The following is a 26,218-nucleotide window of genomic DNA, read 5'->3' as shown; positions in this document are numbered from 1 at the left end:
TAGAGACAGACAACCATTCACACTCACATTCACACCTACGGACAATTTAGAGTCACCAATTAACCTGCATGTCTTTGGACTGTGGAAGGAAACTGGAGCACCTGGAGGAAACCCACGCTGACACAGGGAGAACATGCAAACTCCACACAGAAGGGCTCCCCCACCCTGGGGTTCAAACCAGCCGTAAACGAAATAAATTAAAGTAAAAATGACATTGGTCAGACCGTGAGCTACAGGTACACACCTGGCATGACGATGTCTTCCCTTGGCTACAATCACCATGGTTACATGCTGCATTTAAATAAGGTTGTGTTTGCCGTGCTCAGCTTCAGGTGATGAGGTATTTACGACCTTGTACATCTAAAGTTTCTGACAGAGTTCTTCCATTTGTGCAGGTTTAGCCGCCACAAAAGCTGCACGATCCTTTTGGGAATTCTCCCGTCAGTGTGGGACTCACTTCAAACCTGTCTGACTGCTCGTGCTGCTTTATTGGACTCTTTTTTTTTTATACGACACTTTAAAACCTTCTGCAGTTCAGCTTATGATGATGGTATTGTCAGACTTGCTGAGTTGGGATCAGAACCATGAGACATCATACTGTGTGCATACATGTCACCGCATCTACAGATCTCGGAGCACAGATATTGTCAGAAGCAACAGGAAATGGTGGAGAAGCTACTAAAATAAGACTCAGGTTGTAAAAACAGGAAACGTCCTTTAATGTCTTTTTGTTGTCGTTTCTCATTTGCTCATCTGGAAACAAAATCTCAGCATGTTTCACTGTTAAAGCTTGGGTGTGGGTGTAAATCACGACTGAATGAGACAAGGAAAAAAAAGCAAAATAAAACTTGAGGTCGATATTTTATTTACTTTTTTTATGAATCACTTTTAAATGCTGAAACTGATGAAACAGAACAGACTCTGTCAGTAAAGGGCTTCGCTCCACCGAGGTGGAGATAAATGACTTCTCTAAGGCACACGATGAGAAAGCGCTGTTACTAAAGTATCTGCGTTTGTACCCTGAAGCGACCGCGTCAGCACTGCTGTGTTTGGTGGTTTTTGAGGCCTGATTCCACATTTAGCGTCGACTTGTTCTCCAGCCACTGTCACTGTGAGGCCAGAGGCGCCGCTCGCCACCACAGACACGGCAGTATGTACGAGGTGGCGAGTGTGACGGAGCTTAAACATGACAGATAAGCGTTTGCCATCAGCTGTACAACTGAAACCAGAGTTCCTTTTAATTTAAATAAACTAGTGTGCCTAGGAAGAAGCATGAAACATAAACATATGGATCACAGAAGCAAGCCTGCAGAGTGGAGGTGTAATGGCACAGTCAGTCCTCGTAAACTGTTCGTACAGGACGACGGGTCGAAATGTTCGGGTCACTTTCACACCTGTGGTTCGGTTCAGTTGGTCCGGACCAAAGAAAGCAAAAAGATTTCTGCTCTGTCTGGATAATAACAATATTATCATAAATGAACCGAGAGTAGACGACAACACAGTTTAGATGTGAAGGCGACCTGAGACGTCTAGTTACAACCCACCAAACAAAAAGTGTCGATTTTAGTAAACAGAAATCAGAAGAGCTCAAAGAGCCTCCACAGTCATTTACGTCTGGGAGGTTTAACAGTAAACACAACAAAAACAAAAAGAAAATGTGTGTTAACATGGTTTGACATTAAAATATCTGCATCAAACATGATTCGTCTTTCTTGACAGCAGATTCAGGACATCAAATATTTGATCAGATTAATATCCTGTTAATCAGATTTTACCATTTCTGGATTTTATCTTTATTCAGACAAAGTTCTTTTATGGCTGCTCGTGTTTCAACAACATTAAAAACTTGAAAACTTTGGCTTCTTTTATTCAATGAAAAACAAACATAATTCTCAAAAGTTATTTTAGTATTTGGTAAACTGGGGCGTACAGATTTCCCACAGTAGACTACTGAGTCCTACACGGACCAGAGGAGTGTTTGATCACAGACGTCAGAGCGAGGACGTCTCTGGCTGCCGACATTAAAATCAAGCTTTATTAATCAAACAAGCTGCTGAATCCTGATGTGAATACATCTGACAACAAATATAATTTTCAACTTATGTAAACAAAATCATACAAAAAGAAGTAAAATCCAATTTTTATTTTCATGTTTGAAAAAGCATGAGTACTGCCAAAATGGAAATTAAGTCAAATAATCTTTCAGTTTGCTCCTCAACATCAGTCTGCCTTAAATATTATCATTATAATAAAAACATTGAATATGAAACAGATTATTTATCTTTAAAATTGGCAGAAACAAAACTACAACCTGGATGTTTAAATTAAACCGTAAATATAAACTACGCTTTGATTTTACCTTATTTCAACAACATGTCTTTATTCATTTTCAGTTTTCAAAACGTTCAGCAGGTAAAAATTATCATGTGATTTTTTTAACAGTCTAGACCATAGATCTTTGATAATGGTGCCTATTCGTTCCAGTGGAGTTGCTCGCCTTACTTCCTCGTTATGTGGCTCACTGAATATACACAGTAGTGTTTCTCCCACTGGCCTCGCCTGCGAGTTCCTGCTGAGCTCATAGACTTTACATTGTGATGATGTCACAGATTTTTTAAGGGCTTTTTTTCGGCTAGAGGAAAATTTAACAAATATAAAACCTTCATGGATCAAAAATTTCAGAATAGAGAGATGAATATTTGCAGTTCAAGGTGTCCTGTCAGCAGTGTTACAGACGTCTCTTTTATAACGATGGTCTTTGGGGCTGCAGGGCATTTTTTTCGTTGTAATACCGCGAGTGGCCACTGGGGAAATTGTCTGCAAGGCTGAGCAGCTCTCCTCAGGGCTGGGTCTAAACCCTGGGTCTTCATTAGGGGTTCCTCAGAGTTACTGTAGGGGGCCTGACAAATTACAGCGTGTTAATTTAGTTTTTTAATGTGTCTGAAAATGCACATTAACATGAATCTAACATATCAGTAGCAAAAATAAATCGACCCATTCATGAAACGTGCACAACGTTAACAACAGGCTGTTACCCATGAATCCTTGTGCTATCAAGTGAGCTAGCTAACGCCAAGTTAACGTGTGTGGCACCTTTTTTTATTTTTCGTAATTATTCTGAGCGTACAGATATTCTTGTGGATCGTTTTTTAACTTTAACACACCGTCCACCTCAGGAACCACCGGTGAAAGTGCACAGGGTGAGGCTACAGCTGCTGCTGACTTCGTAGCTTCAGGCAAACGAGAGAAGCCCTAAAAATATTTAGAGAATTATCTTAAGTGCAACTTAATTTAATATTATACAATATGTCTTACAGCTGAGGGGTCCTTCGCCTGAAAACTCCTGGTCTCGACTCAAACGCACCTGTCAGTCAGACTTTCTGTTGTGCAACAACCAGTGTTTGAAATTTGCACAATAACAAGACGGGTCTCTTTGTGTGAAATCTGTCTATGATTACGAAAATGAAGCTTTGATTTGATTAAACTATTTTTTTTAATATTGGCAGTCACAGACTTCCAAACAGGAAAACAAAAAATTAAAGCTTTATATGCTCGAAGTGAAGTGAAATGTTCCTTTATGTGCACACAGCAACACTTTAAATAATTGATTATGTGTAAATGTTTCAGTACTTTATTTTTTACAGCAGATATTCAGACCTCTGTACGGAAGCCCAGACCGGCCGTGTTTACGATTGTTTTTTAATGTCGTTATCTGGAGATCATAAAGCTTGTTTTCTCGTGATAACAGGCTGATTCATGGAGATTTTCTAAAAATTTTACGGTGGATTTCTCAAGATAAGTTAATTTATCACAAGAAAACAACTTTTGCTTTCTTAAGATCATGGGAAATTCGAAAACAAGTCACTTTTCTTTTTGTGATAAATTATCTAAAAAAATCTGCCTTTCGTTTTCTCAAGAATCGGCATAAATCAGCGTTTTGTCAAAAGAAAACGAGCTTTGTTATTTCAAAGCAACAAAATAATGAACTCATGATGTTGAGATAACGGCATTAAAAAAGGCTGTTCTCGCCTCCCGTACCTGTGCGCCTCTATTACGCCTTAAATCAATGTAAATAATTCCTAACATTTATTGTCCCCGCTGAGCTGAAAACTTTTAACGGTGAATGTTGCACCGTTACACCTCCACTGATAAACTGTAAACCATCTATAGAGGAATCAAAACAAGAAGTTACGCTTCCAACCATGAAAAGCGAGCTGAACAGTGGTCAACACCTTCTAAATAGTAGATTTAAAAAAAGAGGACTGGAAGAGAATTGCACACATCTCTAGCCTTGACTCTCCAGAGGGATATCTTAAAGAGGACGTCCTAAATTACGAGGAGTAAACGTGGTTGGTCAGTGGCGGTGTCCCGGTCAGGAGTCTACAAACAGCTGCTGTGGACCAGTATAAAAACCCTCCACTTTAGAGCAGGGTCAGATCTCCCAGCAGCTATCTTGTCCTCCCAGTTTAACCCGCCTCCCTCCATCCCCTCCCCAAGGCTGGGAGCTTCCTCCAGTCCCAGACCAGAGTTTCTCCTGAGGAGGAAAATCCCACAAGTCCTCTCAGTCTTAATTAGTCAGTGCCATCGGTTGTGAGATCCTAAAACTCGTCACCCTCATCCTCCTCTTCTTCCTCCAAACCTCAGAGTCCTTTGGCCCAGACAGCCGGTGTGGTGGGAGGAGGAGGGGGGTCATACCTCGTGGCAGTAGTCGGAGGGCAGGCTCCTCCTCTCGGCTCCTATCCGCCTCTCCGCCATCTTGATGACCTCAGACACCACACACACGGAGGAGGTGAGGGACACCAGGAACAGCAGGTCTGCAGGACGACAGCAAAGTGTCAGTTAAAGTGCTCATCATGTAGAGTTACTTATTTCAGAACAATATATATTATATTATTGGATGATAATAATTGATGTTGATGATCCTTATATACTGCTGGGAAGTTTAACCTATAATAATGATAATAAACAATAAACCAACAGCAGGAGAGCTCCACAGTGTTGGAGCCACGACTTCAAAGACACGATCACCTTTTGTTTTGAGTCTAGAGCGAGAGGCAGCGAGTCTGTCCTGTCCAGAAGATCTAACAGACCTACTGACAATATATGCATAGAGGAGATCAATGATGTGTTCAGGTGCCTGACTGTGGAGGGCTCTATTCTTGAGAACAAGTATCTGAAAGTGAATCCTGAACCTGATGGGAAGCCAGTGTAAAGAAACTAAAATGGGAGTGATGTGGGTCGACCTGTTGGACCTGGTTTGCAGCCGAGCAGCAGTGTTCTGGATTATTTGAAGACGATTCACACAAGATTTGTCTAGACAAGTAAAAAGAGAGTTACAGTAGTCCAGTCGGGAGGACACTAAAGCGTGGATCATCATCTCCAGCTCAGGTTGAGACACAACAGACCTGAGCTCTGCAATATTTCATAGCTGAATAAAACAAGTACGGGTCAATAATATAACATGATTCCTAAAATTTGACAGTACGGCTGAAGAAAGGGACCCAATACCCTGAGCAACCTTTGAAGCTCTACTATCTACAGCAGTTATCAGAACCTCCATCTTGTCTGTGTTTAACTGTCAGTAGCTGTTTGACATCCAGTCCTTAACAGCAGTTTGTCTGTGTTATCAGGCTAAAACAAGACACACAGTTGAATGTCGTCAGCATAAAAGTGATATGATATACCGGAGAACTGGCTGATAAACATCATTTATACGCTGATTATACCTGAAACACCTGAAACGCCTGTACACAAAGTAAACTGAAAGCTGTTCTTGTTCCATTTTTAGTACATGTACATACATGGTCTTATTTAAAAAGGTAACATTTGAAAGTTTTTTCCCCAACAGTCTTTAATTTGCCCCTGTGTGGTGTGACGTGTTCTTACCAAAGATGCTGAGGCTCTCTGTCTGGAAGACGTTCTGCAGAGGAGGGAAGTAGATGACGAGCAGCTGACCCATGATGGAGGCCAGGACGGCGTAACAGAAGGTCCTGTTGCTACACAGACCCATCTCGTGCACCATCCGAGTCTGAGGAGAAACCACACACACACAAACACACAGTCACTGAGTACTGAGTTATACTCAGTGGAGCCTTTTCACTGGGGTTGAGCCGAGTACTCAGATGAAACGAGTATCCGGTGCAGATAATGTACTTTTTCTGAGTATAGTAAAATGCATAAGTAAAACGTGTCAAAACATGTCAAAAGAAAATCCTCATTAGGGTCGCTGTGTTCAGTCTCTTAAGCTTGTGACAGAAAATGATCTGAAGCTCAACCTGAGGCTGTTCTGTAAATAGTTTTCTAATAAATAAAAACTTCTGATCAACCTAAATCCATTTTTAGGCTAAAAATAACAACTTCTTGTTAAAGCCACACCCACATTTAGTTTAAACCCCGCCCCTTTCGAGGACAGACACAGATAATTTTGTTCATTGACAGATGCAGATATTGGCATACTCGCTCGCTCAGCACCTCTCAGGTGTGTCTACCTGTGAACGAGAGCTCAGAGCGTTGAACATGTCAAAGAAGACGAAACAGGTGAAGGTCATGGTGGTGTCTCGAGGAGTGATCACGTTGTCCTGCAACTGAAACACAAAAGACAAACATATTTTTACAGATCATGTGTCTCACTGTGTGACTGCTGTGACCACCTTCGTCTACTAACCAACCAACAGAAACGCAGCATGAAATGACGCACTGATCAGCGCTAAACCCAAACAGACAGACAGATAGCAGTTCGCCATGGAGGCAGCAGAAGCCTTGCCTGTAGCAAGAAGCAATAAGAAGTAATAACCCGTGCAGCATCCTTGCACACTCAGTACGGGAAGCTATCGTACATCGTAGCCTGTGATTCAGCAGATGAAACCAGACGCATGGTCAGAAGAAAAGAGACCTACCTCTCTCCAGAAGACAAACAGCGTCCCGCAGACGATGATGAGCGCTGACACCAGCACTTTGACGAGCAGGCTGCGAGTGATGATGCTGTCTCTGACGTTACGGGGAGGCTGTCTGATCACGTCCCGGTCCACGGGCTCCACGCCCAAACTGACAAAAAAACACACACTCAAACTTTTAGCTTTGGCATTTGATAAAATCAAAGTGGGAACGCTTCGGTCGTGTACCAGCGTGTTTATTTGATTTCACTATTAAACGTTCAAAACTAAATATCACTTCTCATTTAAACTGAACCGTTTAAGAAAATGAATTTGTGCCAACCTCAATTAAGACTTTAAATAATTTCCCTTGATGCTTTGGTGTTGTGTTGTGTGCAAAACATTTTTTATAATAAATGCTTTTCATTTCTCTGGACTATTATTATAAGGCAGCAACACTTGTGCAGCTCCTGAGTCCAAGTCCACTTCCCATGATGCCCTTGTACCTCTGAGCAGGAGGTCCGTCCATGATAATGTTGATCCACAGGATCTGCATGGCGTTCAGTGGGTTGGGGAAGTTCATCAGCGTTGCCAAGGAGATGAGCGTCAGAGCTGCAATACTCCTGGAGACCAGCAGGGGGAGAGGGAGCATCAGGTGGGTGTTTAACTTTATTTACATCATCAGCTAAATGTCTTTACAGTAAAAGTATGTGCAGTGCAGTTTTCTATTCTATCTGATGTTTCCAGATTAATATCACTGCTGCATTAATGTGTACGTTTATATTTCACTGCTGTTTCAAGTTGAGCTCATTTTAACTCCTTTATAAACTGTTGGGTAGTTTAATCTACAGCAATGCATCATGGTCTATGAGATCATCACAAGTTTCCACTCACGTGCTCAGCTGGAAGCGGACAAAGTTTTTAATGTTGTTGTAAATTCCTTTTCCTTCCTCGATGGCCGACCTGGAGGCAGAGAACAAAACTCTTCATGTCTGCAGTTATAAAAGGAGCCTTAAAGTTTTACCTCCTCATGTTCGTTCACTCACATGATGGTCTGGAAGTCGTCGTCCACCAGGATCATGTCAGCTGCTTCCTTGCAGACGTCAGTGCCTGTCTGGCCCATGGCCACGCCAATGTCAGCGGCCTTCAGAGCAACGGCATCGTTCACTCCGTCGCCTGTCATGGCCACCACAGCACCGATGTTCTGGAGGGACTGCGGAGAACCGGAACTTTAATTTTTATATTCTGACAAGTGAGGGTTTTGTGCTTCAACTTTGTTCCTACTTACTGATAAACTACTTCCTTTCTTCTGCTTTTCTAAATTTCCTTTGAGTCCATTTTCCAATTTTGCACTGAATTTTTTCATATCAACTAATTTAAATATGTAGAAACAGCACAGGAGCACTGAGACTCTGTTTGATTGGCAGCACAATTACAGGTGCATTTTACCCTTTGTGGCACTTTGAGAATTACACTGTTTCTTTTTGTCATATTTGTGCAGTTCACAAGAGCCGCACAATCCTTCACCCCTGAGTGTTCTCTTCATCCAGCTCACCTTGACGATCTTCAGCTTGTGTCGAGGACTGGCTCGATAAAACACAACTATCTGTAGAGACAGAGATGACTTTCATTAATTAAAATACAAAACCCATGTAGAAATAATAAAGTTTGTTCTGTGATATTTACTTGAAAAAAGGTGCCACTACATTCTGCCTGTTAACAAACTCACTGTGACAGAATCAAACCACATGTGAGGTGCTGAGAGTTTATTTTTAGCACCAGACTGAGCTCCGAACTGAGAGAGAAACTGAATAAATCTTAATATTTATTTGCTCACAATCTTTAACTCGCACTGTGACTGACTGTTTAAAAAACACAACAACAAATAAACAGTGTGAAAGTGAAGCTGTTCTCACTCTGGGGACGACGTGTGAAAGCTGCTGCAGGTCGAGTTGATCCACCTCGTCTCCGGACAAACACTGACAGCCTTTAGAGTACAGACCCAACCGACTGGCTGCAAGGCAAGGTAACTTTATTACAACAGCACATCCCAGTCACAGAGGCAACTCAAGGTGCTTTACATTATAAAGTTTAAAAAGACACAGGCAAGAAAATTCAAAGAGCAAAGAACAAAAACAAAGAAAAAAAGAAAATTTTGAAAAGATCTCGCCTGGGTTGGTCGACAATTATACAATAGTGTAAAGATGTTTTTGTCAGCGTGACAGTGAAGACACAGACAGGAAACTTGAAGAGAGATAACTTTTAAATTAAGTTTGAAGTTTAAATTGAGAGGAAATGTTTGGTGTTTATTTTCCTCATCTCCAAACTGTGATAGTTTATCATGAAGCCCGTTCCTCTCTCTCACCTATGGACACAGCTGTCTCCTGTGAATCTCCAGTAATCATCTTAATGGCGACTCCGGAGTTGATGAGCGTCCCTACGGCTTCTTTGACCCCTGACCTCGGGGGGTCGATGATGCCCACCAGTCCCAGGAAGGTCAGGTTCCCCATCTCCGAGCCCGCCGCAAACGCCAGGACTAAAGGATGAGACGGCCAGAGACGTGCTCTCAGTTCATCTGTGTGTTGAAATAAGCAGCAAGCTCATAAATATCTACGTCTTTCTTACCTCTGAGACCAGCTGTGCCCATGTAGCTGATCTGCTGCTGGTACAGCTCCCTCTGCTGGTGGCTGAGTGACAGTGTGGTTCCTCTGCTGTTGTAGGAGCTGCAGAGGCGGATCACCTGCTCGAAGGCTCCCTTCACGAAGTAAACTCCAGGCTTATCCTGAGGGAGGGATAATGAGGCTCACACCAACACAGGACTCTCTGAGGACTCTCTGAATCAGTGACTGTGTTTACATGCACTCTAATATGCTACAATTATTAAGAATTTAATACAGTTAATGTAAACAGCATATTCAGTTTGGATATCCTGTAAAGTTTTCTGATTAAGACATGCAGGATATAACAATATTATTCTGGTTTTAGGAGTTTTCTTTGGTCAAGTATACAGTTTGTTCAGAACATGCATCCCAATTGGAGTTTTCACCGCAGTTTGCGACACCCTGCCTCATGTCTGTTTACAGTCAACTCTGTGCTTTGTACAAAAACAACTCGCCAACAGATTGAAGTCTGTGGTGAAGAGATGCATGCCAAAAAGAAAAGCCCACATTTCTAGTCAAAAGGACAAACACAGCCACTTTTAAACATTATGAAAGAACTAATATCAACAGGTTTTGGATGTACACAAATATCGCAACGCCAACTTTTGAATAATGTGGTTAAGGAATGAAAGAGGAAGGCTGTGCTCACCAGTCCAACCAGTCGGCCACTGGTTCTAACTTTGTAAGAATCTATTTTGATGCACGAATTTCAAATAGTTCAAGCTGCTCCGGCTGTTCCACTTTGCCATATTTTGATGTGATAATCAGTGTGGACGACTGGAATAATATTGGAGGAATATTTTTATTTTCATTGGCTATGTAAACAGCTTAATGCGGATATTGTCCTTTTGGGAATGTAATATTTTGCGCATGTAAACGTAGCCACTGATGACAGGTGGAGAAGACACTGACCTGCTGGGTGCGGTGAACACAGCGAACAGCCATCCACTTCTGCTCTGAGGTGAAGGGATTCTCCTCCAGACGCACATACTCCTGCTTCAGGCTCTCCAGCCCCATCTGGAAGACACATGCAGAGCTGCATCATCATTTTTTTTGTACTTTTAGAGTAAATACTGTGGCAGAGAATATATAGTAATAAACGTGGGAGGATCCCCTGGACAGAGGGACAGAGGCTAAATCCCGAATGTCCTCCAATCATTGAACGACCCCCGGGGTACACCTGACCTATGTGGGGCTGCTGAAACTGGCCCCTGGCCTCCTGTCATTTTGCAAAAGTGGCCCCCAGGCACCAGATTACAGCACACCCTGCACTCATGTGGTGTCAGAATAATAATCGAAAAATTAGTTCCTGACTGAGAAAATACACGTGAATGCACCCATATGTTGGATGAACTTGGAAAGTTGGCGGAAACTTTGGTACACAAGTTGCAGAGTTGATGTCATATATTCACAAACATGTTGGATGAGAGTAAATGTTTGGTTGATGGGAATAAACATTTTATTAATTCACATGTTAATTTTTTGATTATGTAATTTGTAATATGGTATTAGGTTGTAACCATTAGTTGCTGTCAATGTAGAGCGACTGAGATCAGTTAAAAAACGTTAGTCTTTTACATCTGTCAGGTAAAGCAATATTTTAGTAGTTTTAGGAGATGTACCGGTGAAATATAATATATATATATATATATATATATATATATATACATATACATACATATATATATATATATATATACATATATACATATACATATATACATATACATATATATATATATATATATATATATATATATATATATATATATATATATATATATATATATATATATATATACATACATACATATACACACACCTGACACCTTATGTCTTCTCGGACACTCTAAAAAAACCCTCAACAAAATAAAACAACAAACAATAAGTGGAAAAAAAACAACAAAAAAACACAATAAAATATCAAATCAAACAAAAGTTCAATGTGTCTGACTTTGTGAAAACATGTTTACAGTATAAATATAATTGTAGGACATTTTTGTGGTTATAGAAGTCCTGGTATCTGTTTAAGTTATGATCGAAACAAACCTGAAGCTGATTAATAAAATAATCAGTGGAGATTCATGAACATTTTTTCTTTTATTTTTGTTCATATCAACAATTTGTTCTTATTGTGTTAGTAGCTATTGGTTTCTGGGATTCACCAATATTTTCTTATCTCTGCTCTTGTCTTAGCTGAGAGAAAATTTTACAAGTGGTCAAGAGCACTCTCAAGAGTGTTATTTTCACTGTCTACAAATTGTTTGTCCAAAATCTGAGGAACATTTTTTAAAAATGCATTAATATCACCAAATTTAGATTAATATGTTTCAGAGTAATTACAGTGATTGGATTATTAATCTGTGGGCTAAAGAAATGCCACTACACGTTCATTGATCTTTCTACTTCTCCTCCACTACACTACAGATGGAGTTATTGTACTTTTGACTTCACTATAGTTCATTTACAGATTTTTATGTCCAAACCATGCAAACACACACTGGTGCAGATGAAACCATTAGTCCACTGATTAGAAAATTACTTAGCATAAAGTCTGATAACCTTTAAATTCATTTTTTATGCAGAAACATTTCATGGTTTCATCTTCTTGAATATGAGAACTTGCTGCTTTTCTTTTTTAATTAATTATTTTAAGTTTTTCTGCATTAAATACTTTTAATTTCAATACCTAAATACATTTTTCTGATTGTTCTGACATAATTTCACTTAAGTGACATTTTTAATGCAGGGCTTTTACTAATAACTGTTATTTTTACAGTGTGATTTTAGCTTTTACTTCAGTAAAGGATCTGAATACTTCCTCCACCAAGCATTCAAGTACAAATTTGAGGTTCTTTTACTTGACTTGAGTGTTTTACTGTCCACTGACACTTTCTACTTCTCCTCCACTACACTTCAGATGGAGCTATTGCACTTTTTACTTCACTATAGTTGCTTTAACTAAGTAAATCTTAGTTTTTCTCTCTGTCAGGAAGATAGACATCAGTACAACAGCTGATTCATAACTTTGACCCACAGTATATTTGCGGATCTACACATGTATTCTCACAATCACTCTCACTTTTTATTCATTTATTTATTGAGTTACAGAATTGTGATTTTTTTCTTCGCTGTCATTCACTGTTTTACTGTCACCTCTGCAAGCAAGCAAACACACATCTGCAACTGACACAGTGAAGCACACAGCTCACTTCACATGCACTTCATCATTCCTCACTGTGTTCTGTTTTTTTGTTTGTATTACTGTTGTTGTTGTTGCTATGGTTTCCTTCTTGTTGCTGACGTTGTTGTTCTTGTTGCCATGATCACAATCATCATCTCTTTTGTACCAGCTGTAAATGGGGTGTGAGGTTCAGGTTCATAATGTTTCCAGCAGATGACAAGCATATGATTTATATTGCCAGGTTCCAGACCTTTGACTATAACTACACAGATATTTTTGTAAACGTATTTTTCTTGTTCCTCTTTCTGACTAAAAAGAAATCAACAGTGACTAGCTCTCAAGCTGGTGTTTTAAAAAAGGGACCACTTCACTTCCTTTGTGACGAGGGGACACCCCTGATACAAGGACAGCGCCGGCCACCAGCGAGTGTTTGCAGTCATTTTTGTGCTCGTGTGGACAGAGATATTTTGTAAAACTAAGGTTGTGTGGACAGAATTTTTTTTTTTAAAGGGAGGGGAAAAACATTCATTTTACAAATCATCTGTACGTGTGTAGACAGGACCTGAGTTTGACTGATTCTGGATGGAAATGGAGTGTAACGTAAAAAATGGAGAGTCTGGTGAAACTGGTGATTTTAGTTTACATGCTGAGATTATTTGATCCGATTTGTTTCTGGATCATTTCTTGTGTGAATGAACTACAAACTACAAGACAAAGACAGAAGTAGTGTACAGTATCTGACGAGGACAAGACTTCTGTGTGTTCCTAAGAAATTATTAATGACTTTGGAATGAAACCCAACCCAAAAAAAAAAAAAAAAACTTTCATTATGAAGCTCTGCCCATCACCTGACTCACCACAGACAAACCAGGAAACAGATCATTATTCTGCTTCACTAAGACAACACACACACACAAACACACACACTGAGAGACGGATGATACGATTCACCCTCAGACCAAAACCTCCACTTCCACTGAGAGAGGACAGCTGCAGGAGGCAACACTGCAGCTGACTGCAAACTCTGAGTGAGAGATTTACAACAAGACACAAGGTGGACGTAACTTTCAGGGAGTGGCTGAGCTGTCTGCCTGCTGTGTTTTCACTCTCACTCACAGACTAAATGGCTTCAGGTTTGGAGGAAGATCTTTGCTGTTCTGTCTGCTGCGACATCTTTGAGGATCCTGTCATCCTGGTATGTAGCCACAGCTTCTGTAAAGTCTGTCTGCAGAGGTGGTGGACGGAGGAAAACACCACAGAGTGTCCGCTTTGTAAGAGAAGACATACAGGGGAGGAACCACCTCCTAATCTGGTGTTACAGAAGCTGTGTGAGAGTTTCTTACAGGAGAGAGATCAGAGCGCTTCAGAGGCTCTCTGCAGTCTGCACTCTGAGAAGCTCAAACTCTTCTGTCTGGACCATCAGCAGCCAGTGTGCTACGCTTGCAGTCTTTCAGAAAAACACACCAACCACAGATTCAGACCCGTCGATGAAGCTGCACGACAACACAAGAAGAAACTTGAGGAAACTCTGGAGCCCTTAAAGGAGAAGTTAAAGGTTTGTGAGCAAGCTAAAGTGAAGTTTGATCAAACAGCAAAACACATAAAGGTCCAGGCCCGACGCACAGAGAGGCAGATTAAGGAGCAGTTTAAGAAGCTTCACCAGCTTCTAAAAGAGGAAGAGGAGGCCAGGATGGCTGCACTGAGGGAGGAAGAGGAGCAGAAGAGTCAGATGATGAAGGAGAAGATGGAGGCTCTGAGCAGAGAGATAGCAGCTCTTTCACACACAGTCAGAGCCACAGAGGACGAGCTGAGAGCGGAAGACGTCTCATTCCTGCTCAACTACAAGGCTGCAGTGGACAGAGTCCAGCAGCGCCCCCTGCTGGATGATCCACAGCTGCTCTCAGGAGCTCTGATAGACGAGGCCAAACACCTGGGCAACTTGACCTTCAACATCTGGAACAAGATGAAGGACGTGGTCTCCTACACTCCTGTGATCCTGGACCCAAACACTGCTGGTCAAAGACTCATCCTGTCTGAGGACCTGACCAGCGGGAGACGAGGAGAGGGACAGCAGCGTCCTGATAACCCAGAGAGGATGGATCACTACTGCTGCTCTGTCCTGGGCTCTGAGGGCTTTAACTCAGGGACTCACAGCTGGGACGTGCAGGTCGGGACCAGTAAAGGCTGGACACTGGGTGTGTTAGCAGAGTCTGTCCACAGGAAGGGACACATAGAGTCTGGATTATGGAGACTGTGTTTCTGTTACGGTGTGTACTACTCGTTCTCCCCGTCACATCCGGACACTAACGTCCGAGTGCAGAAGAAGCTCCAGAGGATCAGAGTGAGTCTGGACTGGGACAGAGGGAAGCTGTCGTTCTGGGATCCTGACACTAACACACACATACACACCTTCACACACACTTTCACTGAGAGGATGTTTCCATTCATGAACACTGTGGATCACCTCCCACTGAAGGTTTTACCGGTGAACGTCTCTGTGACTGTGGAACAGCAGGAATAGACTGTAAAGATGATGATGATGATGATGATGATGATGATGTGGTGAATTTTCCTCTCCGGAACATGTGTCTATATTGTCCTAATGATGTTGTTGGTTGTCATGGTGATGAGGGTGAGGTGTATAGCAACACATAGTAAGAGTGTAAAAATGTTAAATGTTGAAATAATGAATTAAAAGAACAAACCAACAAAGACCAACTTTTCATATCATTTAAGACTGTTTTCACTCATGTCAGAGTTTACTCCTCTTAAAAGTCCAATCAGCTCATTTACTGAGTTTATTGATCTTTGCCTGAACAAGAGCACATCTGCACTGCATCATTCTGTATTCTTATTTCCATTTGAGAGTGTAAGTGTGATTATAATGTTGGATTTTTTGCTGATATCTGATGTGCCGATAGATAACAACTTAACTGGTCAATAACTAATACCAATACTAATATACCCACTTTTTTCTGCATGCACTTTTAGTGACCATCAAGTCTCTGTTTTTTTTTTGTAAATATCTTTTATAGATTTTCAAAATCTTCATCCCATAAAACAGATACAAAACATGTATATTTGACTTCAATTCAACCAATCCTCCCCCGGCTGTAGAGGAACACTATTCATGATATATGCTGACAAACTGAAATCAGAATCCCTGATTTCATCCCTACAACCTAGGGCTGGGCGATACGGACAAAAACCATATCTCCGTATTTTTAGGCTGACTGGTGATGCACGATATGTATGTCCCTATTTTCTACAAAATGGGCTACATGTTCAGCTGCAAGTCAGAGTCATTTGAGATCAAATATAAAATATAATATAAAACAGACTGTGATCAAAATAAAATGCAAAGGCAGGGATTTTTTTATCCTGTTTGAAAACATACAGCTGCACAACATGTAAATGAAAAATGATATAAAATAAAAGAAGGCCTGTACGTTAACTTTCTGCACACATCACTGGAGCTACAGATGTTCAAAGGTTTGCAGCACAGGACACTAAACTATAACATGAGTATAAAAGGATCAAGTAGGTCTAAATCTATTGTAGTTTAGAACAATTAAAAATCTTTGTGAGGGGAGGTAAAAAGTCATTTTCCATCTGTTGGCCTTTCAAATGAATCTAGTGCTGGAAGATGATTTAAATCTTTGTATTAATTTAGGCTGTTAATCTTATTTATGCACAGAGCATCAACAGAGAGGCTGCGAGAGGGAAGGACGGAGCGACAGACACATTGTCTGCGTTATATACGTCTTGTGTATGAAACGTCTGTGTTGCTGCTGCGTTTATTTAAACACATCTGTCGCCTGCATCCAGGCACTGTCTGAGTGTCACACATTAGACTACAACTACCAAGAAGAACGGCAACACACTGTGATCCACCTCACACACAAACTAGCAGCGCTGTATTGCACTGTGAGTGAGTGCGTGAAAACAAACAAAAAACAGAACAAAAAAATAAATAAATAAGGAGGGGGGTGCCATCTTCCTCTTCATCGAGGGGCTCCTGTAGCAAACCAAAAAAATCCAAAAAGGGTCTCCACGTCTTAATAAAGGTTTGAAAGGACCTTTTGCATGTGACATCTTTGACCCGATGAGAAAAGGCTGGGGGAGTGCATTGCTTCCAATTTAAAGGATCAAACATCTGGCCAGGTGAGTGGAGAAAGCAATGACCACGTCAGCTTCATCTGGTGAGACAGCACAGGATTCCTTCAAAGTTAAACCATCTGGGTTTCAACTTTGAGCTCCCAGTTTGAGATATGTTTGAATGGTCTTTAATTTTAGGTTGTAGAAAGTCCTCTTTACAAACAGATGTTATTGGTGTCTGAATAAAACTGTTTTTATCTCTGTTATAATAAAGTTCATAAAGTTAAAAAGAACAATAACTGTTATAAAAGCAGAGTACAGTACTGTACGGATGTAATGACAGTGTCATAAATGGGGTCGATATGATGACAATGTGTATCAATAATACCAAACACTGAAATGAAAATAACAATGTCAGAGACAAAATGAGTCTCTTTCTTTTGTGCTTGTTATCTGTCGGTGACTCAGTGTGTCAGAGACGCTGACGGGTCCACAGTGGAAGACGCACTGAGCTCCAAACAATCCCTTCACATAAATGTGGAACCATTTTGGCACCTTTAAAGATGAAAACATGACGCACAGCAGAGATCGCTCTTCCCCTGAGCACCCTGATCCATCCACAGCCAACAAAATATAAACATTAAAAATTAAAGATCAGTGTGCTTTAATAAATGACAAAAAACCCCCGCATTAATAGTCATGCGTAAGCTGTGACTCATCTCCCCAGTCACACCAGTAAAGGGCAGGCGGACGACAGGCGGTCTACCTCAAGCGACAAGAAATAAAATGAAGACGGCGTCTGTTCTTCTTCGTCCTTCAGGCTCAGATTCATCTTTTCATCGTTGAGAGTTTTCTTCATCATGACATGATGCAACGTGGCCGACACTGTTCGCTGACAGAGAGAGGAAGCTCTCTGTGCTGCAGCTGAAAATCAGCTCTTCACATTTAATATAATATAAAAGTAGAAAAGTGCCCTCAGTGAGGTGCAGATCTCCACCAGGTGTGTCTGGGGTCATGTGGGTGGGGGGCAGGAAGTGTGTATGCACTCAGCCATCCCTTCCGGCTCCCTTACAGTCAGGACAGCAGCAGAGATAATGAAAACAGGGACTTATTTATCTTGTATCGTGCCTGACTTCAGTGGATCATAACATATCAGGTATGGAATCAATCTGCAGATGTTCCCGATCAAAAAGAGACCAAACTTTTCTATGGATGTCAGTTTCATAAAAACAACAAAAGCCAAACCGCAGCCTGTAACAGACAGTAATGACACGTGTCCACAGGATCCGCCATTTCCACACTTCCCTTTTATGTCTGCATAAGCAGCCGTGCGATGCATTCAGGCAGCACTGTGTTACTTTCCCAGAGATGAGGTGACACGTTGGCCGCTTCTCATTTCCAAGAATATGAGGTCGAGGCTACTTTATGCAAATCAGGGGCATCCAGTGAAACTCGCCGCCTCTAGAATCTCCTGAAAGGTTTTAAACTAACCATCAATCTGAAATGAAGACAGATTCATTAACTGTATGTCTCACCCAAAATGTTTTCAGAAACACATTTCGGTGAACTATTTTCATAATGTAAGTGTTGGTCTTTGGTTTGAAATACGTAGAGCAGAGCAAAGTGACTGAAAGTGGTCATCCAATCAGGTGCAGCCAGGAAAATCACGTAGCAAAAGCATCGAGCAAAACGCAATTATGGAAATTGTCTCAGCTAAAAACAAAAATTCAGATGCTGGCAGTGTTGTTCAGTGTCCAATAAAACTGAGGATCACACTGAGACATGTAGATGAGGGAAGCACTTCCTATATGACATCACATACCAATCCTGCAGATTGTTCTGCTTGCTGCTTTTCTTGGCAAGACCCACCATACTCTGCTTCTGATTGGCTACGCTGCACTTCTTGACGTGTCTCTCACGTGTCTCGCCCACAGACTGTATATATTTAGTAAATTTATAGTGAACACCAGAGAAACAGACACAACAAGGACCAAAGGAAGAGCTGAGACAGGACAGAGAGGGACATACTGATGTCACGTGTTACGTGCAGGACATGTTCATGTTCTCATGTCCAGAAAAAGTTACTGGAGACATGTTCAAATGTCAAAGAGAGGAAAGTTTTAATATAAGTCTATTATTTTATAATAAACAGTTAAACTGAATATTCTTTTGCTGCCTCTCTGTTTGGCTGACAGTTTTCCTGATCACTGAGAAAACACTGATTTGAAAAGTTATGAGTTACTTTGGCCATTAGCTAGTAGCTTAGCTGCTACATTTCTCTGTGGATAGCTTCAATGTGGTGAAACTTTATTCTGATGTAGAGTAACTGTTACCTTAGCTCACTACATTTTCCAAGTAGTTTGCCCAACACTGCCAGCATTTGAATTTTTGTTTTTAGCTGAGACGATTTCCATAATTGCGTTTTGCTCGATGCTTTTGCTATGTGATTTTGTTGATGACTTGTGACCAGTTAAGAGGAGCAGTCTTCGTCAGCAGTCAGTGACAATATACAACAATCATCTCTATTATGCATCACCTCACCCTGAGGCCTCCTCGAGCATACAGTCTAAATGTACACACAAAATGCACGAGCTAACACATGATCGCCTCCAGGCGGAGATAACCAACAGTGTTTCTGTCCTCCCGTTCTGTCAGGATGAGAGCTTTGCCTGAGGGAGCATCCTGCTGTCCTCATGGTCTAAGACGTGTCCTCGTTTCCTTTGTTGCATGACATCTTTCTGTCAACACAATTCCTCTCTGTCTCTACTTGTTACTGTCGACCAGAGAAAGGAAAATAAATAAAACTGAAGAAGTGAAGTGTTTCATGTCGTCTGGCTTTAACTGATTCTGGTTCTGATTCTTTTTGGTTAAATTCCTCTGTATGTTTCCATGCACAGTTGTAACATCAACACTGTGCTGTTACATTACATTACAGGTTACATTTATCCCTTCATTTATTTGTGTGGTGCAGTAACATTTTTGTAGATTCATTACAGGATGGAAGCCCTGTAGGTCCAAACTTCCTGGTTTCAGTTTCTTAATAAATCCCTAGTTCTTTTAAGTGTTTCATTTCTTTCCTCGAGCTTGAACTTTATCAGTTAATTTATCAGATTTTTCCCCTCTAAATCTGAGCATGTGAAATAACACCTGTTAGCCGTCGTGCACCTGTGGCACCAACGTGAGTCCAGACTGAATGCAATTTGGGGTGAAGGCTCAGAGGCTTGAGTGTTTGTTTTTTTACCTTCATGGCGAGGGCGATGAGCGCTCCCTCCGTCGGCCGTCCCAGCAAATTGTTATTCCTGATGACCGAGTCGTTGCACACACAGCCAACCTAACGTCACACACAAACACATTCATCCATTAATATCTCTTCTCATATAAGAAGCAAACACAGACAGTATAAATAAAATATGTTTTGTGTTTCACAGCATTTGTTGAACTTGTAGTGTGATAAAAAAACAAATACTCTCCTACGGTGGGATTCTGACGACGTTAATCATCTTAAATGTCAACAATTTTAAATATTTTGAGTATTGAAGAGCTTCTTTGCATATGACATCATACATTAGCACACTTTCCAGATGTAGGGCAAAGACGACCAACACTGCACAAACACCTGTGATTCACACTATTTTCAGCTGTTCCTGCTGATGGGGAAAAAACAAGGGCTACTTCTGGGTCCCGAAAATAATCATACATGAAGAGAAGATGTGAGAACACAGCAGACGTGGATCAATAAACCTTCATCATTACTCTGGAGGAGTGGAGTTAACTAATGTCAAGTTAAAGCGTTGTGCTAAACATGTCTTGAGTTGGTGTTGCCTCCGGGGTTGAAAAATAAAGCCAATGTTAAAGTGCCAAACACTGCAGCTCCTCTAATGTCCACTTGAGGCTGACTAACAGCGAGGCAATAACCATAGACCTCCATGTTTATAAGCCTAGCTTTACAGCAGAGATAAATATGTTTGCAGCCTGGTATGAAAAACAGTTTTGGTCACTGTAACTAATTTCAAGTTTTTTTATATAACTTATCTCTTTATATTTTATCGAGACTTAAAGTTACACATAATTGAGGGCGGGTATCTACCATGGTGACAACACTGGTAAAGTAAACATAATCGTGACGTAACGCCAGATTTACAGAGTACAGGCGTAGCCGTATCTAATTCAGTTTTCAGTTTATAAAAGATAATTATAATGTTCTGGTTGCCTAAAAAGTCTTGCTCAGCGTTTAATTGTACTGACAGACCCTGTAAGGAGTCGGACATTCAGTTTTTCCGCCAAGTACATTTTGTTTTAAAGATTTTAAGCATGTTTTGTTAGCAAAGATGAGCATGAGCATTTTCACAGTTAACCACAGTTGTAAATACACTGTGCTAACCAAGCTAGCAGCTAGTGTTAGGATTAGCTCCAGCCTCTCCTCCAGTGATGGTCGCTTCTGACTCCAAAACTCCAAGAGGCTTCAAAACAGGGGTCCACAAATCCATGGGTGACATCATGGCGACTATGTCCACTATTTTTAAAGTCTATGAAATTGCCAAGCAATTATAAAGTGCCGTGACTATGTTCTTTGGCCACAACCCAGATATTTAATGACGTTTCACCAGAACAGTTGAACAAGTAGGTAGAAAACAGTAGCTTAAGTTAGGCAGCCAGTGGCCTGACGCCCGTGGTGCATCATGTACAGAGCTGAAACACAAAAAGACAGTGATTCTCAAGCGCACTACCTCATACGCCAAAGAAAGAGCAGAGGTTGTTCAATGCTAATTTGGCTCCAAGGTCGAAGACCCAACTGCACACAAAATAATTAGAACCTGTAGACTCTTGTACGCTTTCATGTGGCTCACCATCTAATGTTAGTAATGTTAGGATGCATGACCGATGAGATAATGTAAAGACGATCGTGTCAACACCTGACAACTCAATTTCCTGATGATACCTGCAGCCTACAGGTTCATCCAACTCTTTTATGAAGTCACTTTCCTCTAGGGGTGGGGAAAAATCGATACAGCTTAGTATCATGATATTTTGCATCGATCTTTTATAATATACATTATCAATTTTTTCAAATACACATTAATACCACTTTTGGTACTAGAATAATAAAATCAGCTGCTTTTTCGGTCCACTAGATGGTGCTGATGTTTTATTTCCTGGTGAGGTCAGCAGAGGTCTCAGTCTGCAGCATTTGGAAGGAAGTTCAACAAAACAAAGATGAAGGCACCAGAGAAAGAAATCAGAAATGTGCGGTCGGCGTTTAAATCAAACGTCTGGGATTATTTTGGATCTTTTAAGACAGAAGGAGGACTTGGATGTGACACATGAGATTTACAGCAGTGTCATAAGAGAATAAAATACTCTGGGAATACTACGAACATGAGGGCTCACCTCACACTCCACCATTCAGAGATAGCATTAGCTGCTGCAGCCAAGCTAACGCTGAACCCATCTGCATCCATACAGCGTTGGTAAAAACCAAGGCTTTTGTTACATGTTAAAAACACGTGAACGCTGTCTCACGTTCTCCAAACTAGAGCAGGACACCAAAGTCACAGCAGAGCAAACAATGCTGACCTCCTGCAACAGACGACACTTCTAACATGGGTGTTGTCATTCAGTTAGCAGGATACCTGCATGTGAAGTGTTTCGCTCATGCACTCAAATCGGTCCTCTTCTGCACATTATAATAGTCGCGTGATGGCAAACAAGCTATTAACTCAATATTGAAAGATAAGTGAAAATAATTCTCCAGACTTTTCCTGCACCTGTTGGACTCACCTCTACGATCTTGCTGACTGACGGGCAGGAGAAGCCGTGGATGATCTCTCCATCCAGTAAAACTTCTCCTGTTCCGTTGTAGCCGACGCCCGTCACCTGCAGAACATCATCACAGGACAACAACTCAGACACAAGGACACACTAACAACAGGCAAGTCACTCTACTGATACACAATTAAAACAGAATAAACAGACGGTTGTCACATTCATATTCATATTCAGTCAGTTCCTGTTGGTGTTGGAAGACTTCTTCTGTGTCAGTCGACGACTTTGTCTGATGTTACAGGTCATATCATCGTGTCATTAAAAAGACATCCAGTTAAAACCAGACGAGGTCTCCTGGTCCTCAGTCACCTGACCCATTTCTCTCAGTATGGCTGCTGGGACTTCCAGATGAAGGAAGTGGGTCGGGCTGCAGGAGACTGACTGAACCTTCCTCAGGTGTCAGATGCCATGTTACAGCAGCGCTCTCATTTCTCAGCTGTGATTTCATTTAAATAATTCGACAATATGTCACTTAACCTTCATATGGTTTTACTGTTTACTACCCAACTGTATCTCTTGATGTCTCTCTACATTTATTACCGCTCATTAAGCATTTACATTTACTACACTCCCATTTACAATAAGTTAACTTTACTATTTGCTTTATGTCTTTAGAGCTTTAAAGAGCTTATTAGGGTGCCCCATTTCACATACTAGTATTTTTAACTGTTTTTTGTGAAAAAACTGAAACTAAACCATCAATTTTGTAATTTAAATATACCACAAATATATATTTTATGTTATATATGTTATATTTTATCTCTATATTTTACTTCTGCACCATTTTATGTCTAAGATTTTCTTTTTATACATATTTTATGAGTGCTGTTGGAGTGAGTGCTTCTATGTGATCGTGCGTATGACAATAAATAACTTGAATTTTTGCCAATATCTGCCTAGTTTCTATTTTTATATTAATTTTTTTTTTCATAAAAAATATGTTAATTACACCTGTAGCATTAACTGCAGTTTCAGGAAACACACACTTAACACATTGTCTCTTTTGGACAAAGTGTCAAATTAATTTTGAAATCAGACTTAAAGCTGGCATATCTACGTATATCTAAACTTTTATTCTGCTCTGATGATGATTATAATGATTATAATGACAATGATGATGATGATGAGTGATGAAGGGGGTTCAGACCTCAACATGGAGTCCATCGGACGTGAACAGCTGAGTGACGGTCATCTCGTTCTTGGTCAGCGTCCCCGTCTTATCTGAGCAGATCACGTTACAGCAGCCTGACGGAGGAAACAATGTTACTGTTAACAGGAAGTAACACACCCGATATAAATCTGTTATAAATGAGCTAAATGAAGCTGCACTTATTAATACGAGCATTATTATAATCGTGTTCTTGTTTGTTTGTACCTATATTTGTTGTAATTATTTAAAAAATGAATCTTAATCAAACAGGATCAGAAACTTTTTGTTTCTTTGCTGATTTTTATGAATTCTTCCATTTTAAGGTTTTAGCTAATTCTTTCATTTAATTTCTGCCGTTAACAAATAAGCTTAAGCTTTTGAATCAGGGACTTAATAAATTGTTGTTTTGCTCTCGTAGTTACATTAACATCTCTTTTAAATCACTTCTTAAAAAACGGTTTAAATTTTTGTTTATATTTTTTATTGGTAGTTTATTTTCGACATGTCTTATTTGTTTTATTAGTATTACTGTTCTTTTTATCTTACACTTTTGTTGGGTAATTTATTTTTGCACCACAACCAGGTGAAGCTGCAAAAAACAAAGTTGTTTATTATTATAATTTCCATTTTCTGTCACTTTATATTTCGACAACATTTCAGAGGAAGATGTTGTACTTTTTACTGCACAATATTTATCTGACAGCTGCAGGTGGGGATTAAACATTTTGTTTACTACACACACTGTATACAACTTTATTTTTGTCTATTATTGAGCCCCGAAAGTTTTATTTTCTATAAACAAGTATAATGAAATATAATACTAATATATAATAATAATAAAATCTGTCATTACAGTGAGATAATTTCAACCTGTTTTAATAGATTTATTTTTACAGGTGAGAGATTTTTTTAAGACTCTTTCATCTCTAAAAAACTTCTTGAAACAAGCTGATTTCAGACAGCAGCTGGTTGAAATAACTAAAATACATTTTTTCACTTATTTCAAGAAAGAAACAAACACAATCAGCCCCACCTTGATCAGCTGATAATAAAATGTTGCTCTCATCAGTAACGGATGAAGTAAAAGCTGTTGTGTTGTAGATGTGATATGATTACACAGTGTGTATTAATTAACGTACCCAGAGTTTCTACGATGGGAAGCTTCTTGACGATGGCTCTTTTCTTCACCATGCGCATCACACCAAGCGCCAGCGTCACCGTCACCACGATGGGTAAACCCTCTGGGATGGCAGCTACCGCCAGACTGATGTAGGAGGAGAGGTGATCAGTGATCAATAATCAATAATCAACACAACACATCACACCAAGTACAAAAGTTAAGGTGAGACAATATTTTATTAGAACATAACGACCACAGGAGCAAACTTGGTTCTCCTCCCTGCTCTGTGACACAGTCAGACCTCATCAGCTGGTTTTCTAACTGGACCTAACATAAGATCCAGATCTACTGAAGCTGCTCTCAGCTACCTGGATCCTGTTCTCTGGAACAACCTGCCTGCTGACCTGAGATCTGTCATAAACTGCGTCCACACTCAGGGCTGCAACTAACGATTACTTTCATTACTGATACAAGTATTATTAGTATTAAACTAGAGCTGGGTCTCACCACTGATCTCCTGATTCGATTTGATATTTCATTTACAATACCAACGTTTGCTAGAACTCCAACCTCAACACACAGGCATGAGAATGATATCCTTCTGATCATTTAGGGTTAATTTTTATTTGTTAATGACCTGCTCCTCTCAGTAACGACGCCATAAATGGTTCTGTTCCTCGTTAATGTCTCTGTTAGTCTTTATAGTGACGTTGTGTAAATAAAACCAGACCTGCTCTACACCTGCTACAAGTCAACCTGTCAGCCATGACAGAGGTCACTGAGTTATAATCTGATAACAAAAGTAAACTGTAGACTGACAGAGCTGCTGCCAGGGCTCAATCATTTACTTAACACACACACCGTCTCTACAGAGAGGCTTCAGCTCCCACACTGCAAACATCAGTCAGCTGATTCAGAGTGAAATCCAGAGTGAAATCCTACCTGACACCGATGGTGAACATGTCCAGGATCCTCTTCCCCTGCAGCCAGCCCACCAGCATGATGACCCCTGAGACACGGCACAGGAAACACAGACTCAACATGAACTCTTAACACAGAGATGCTGAGGATGAAGGCTGACAGCGGTGATGATGACTGCGAAACAAACAAACCAACCTATGATGCCGAAGGAGTAGAGCGACAGCTGCTTCCCCAGCAGGTCCATGCTCTTCTGTAGCGGTGTTTTAGGAGCCTGAACACAACAAACAGGAAACAGATTTGTTTACTCAAGTGTTCATGAGCAGATGCAGTGAGAGAATGCAGAGTGAATGCTGATGGCTGAAATGCTTCAAAGCAAAGCTGGAGATACAG

General features: G+C 40.6%; 2 protein-coding genes across 4 annotated transcripts in view; one reads left to right on the top strand and one right to left on the bottom strand.

Moving 5' to 3' along the window:
- Positions 1-3,695: 3,695 nt before the first annotated feature.
- The window catches only part of atp2c1 (ATPase secretory pathway Ca2+ transporting 1), a 73,358-nt gene continuing 50,835 nt past the window's right edge, over positions 3,696-26,218 (bottom strand). For all 3 annotated transcript variants that reach the window (XM_033640552.2, XM_078171292.1, XM_033640551.2), the window contains 18 exons: positions 26,024-26,099; positions 25,850-25,916; positions 24,927-25,051; positions 23,785-23,882; positions 22,593-22,688; positions 20,056-20,145; positions 10,445-10,549; positions 9,498-9,654; positions 9,238-9,408; positions 8,789-8,886; positions 8,428-8,478; positions 7,919-8,085; positions 7,767-7,835; positions 7,379-7,495; positions 6,897-7,044; positions 6,489-6,584; positions 5,887-6,028; positions 3,696-4,814 (listed from right to left, as the gene is read on the bottom strand). In XM_033640552.2, coding sequence (XP_033496443.2) covers positions 4,690-4,814; positions 5,887-6,028; positions 6,489-6,584; positions 6,897-7,044; positions 7,379-7,495; positions 7,767-7,835; positions 7,919-8,085; positions 8,428-8,478; positions 8,789-8,886; positions 9,238-9,408; positions 9,498-9,654; positions 10,445-10,549; positions 20,056-20,145; positions 22,593-22,688; positions 23,785-23,882; positions 24,927-25,051; positions 25,850-25,916; positions 26,024-26,099 — 1,998 coding nt within the window. In that variant the 3' untranslated portion in view covers positions 3,696-4,689. The remainder of the gene's footprint in view (positions 4,815-5,886; positions 6,029-6,488; positions 6,585-6,896; positions 7,045-7,378; positions 7,496-7,766; positions 7,836-7,918; positions 8,086-8,427; positions 8,479-8,788; positions 8,887-9,237; positions 9,409-9,497; positions 9,655-10,444; positions 10,550-20,055; positions 20,146-22,592; positions 22,689-23,784; positions 23,883-24,926; positions 25,052-25,849; positions 25,917-26,023; positions 26,100-26,218) is intronic.
- On the top strand, positions 12,816-15,430 carry LOC117265827 (E3 ubiquitin-protein ligase TRIM35-like). Its single transcript, XM_033640553.2, has one exon. The coding sequence runs from the start codon at positions 13,840-13,842 to the stop codon at positions 15,235-15,237; it is 1,398 nt and encodes a 465-aa protein (XP_033496444.2). The 5' UTR covers positions 12,816-13,839; the 3' UTR covers positions 15,238-15,430.

This window comes from Epinephelus lanceolatus, chromosome 10, assembly GCF_041903045.1.
Source record: "Epinephelus lanceolatus isolate andai-2023 chromosome 10, ASM4190304v1, whole genome shotgun sequence".
Lineage (NCBI taxonomy): Eukaryota > Metazoa > Chordata > Actinopteri > Perciformes > Serranidae > Epinephelus > Epinephelus lanceolatus.
This window is presented reverse-complemented; position numbering and strand designations above follow the sequence as displayed.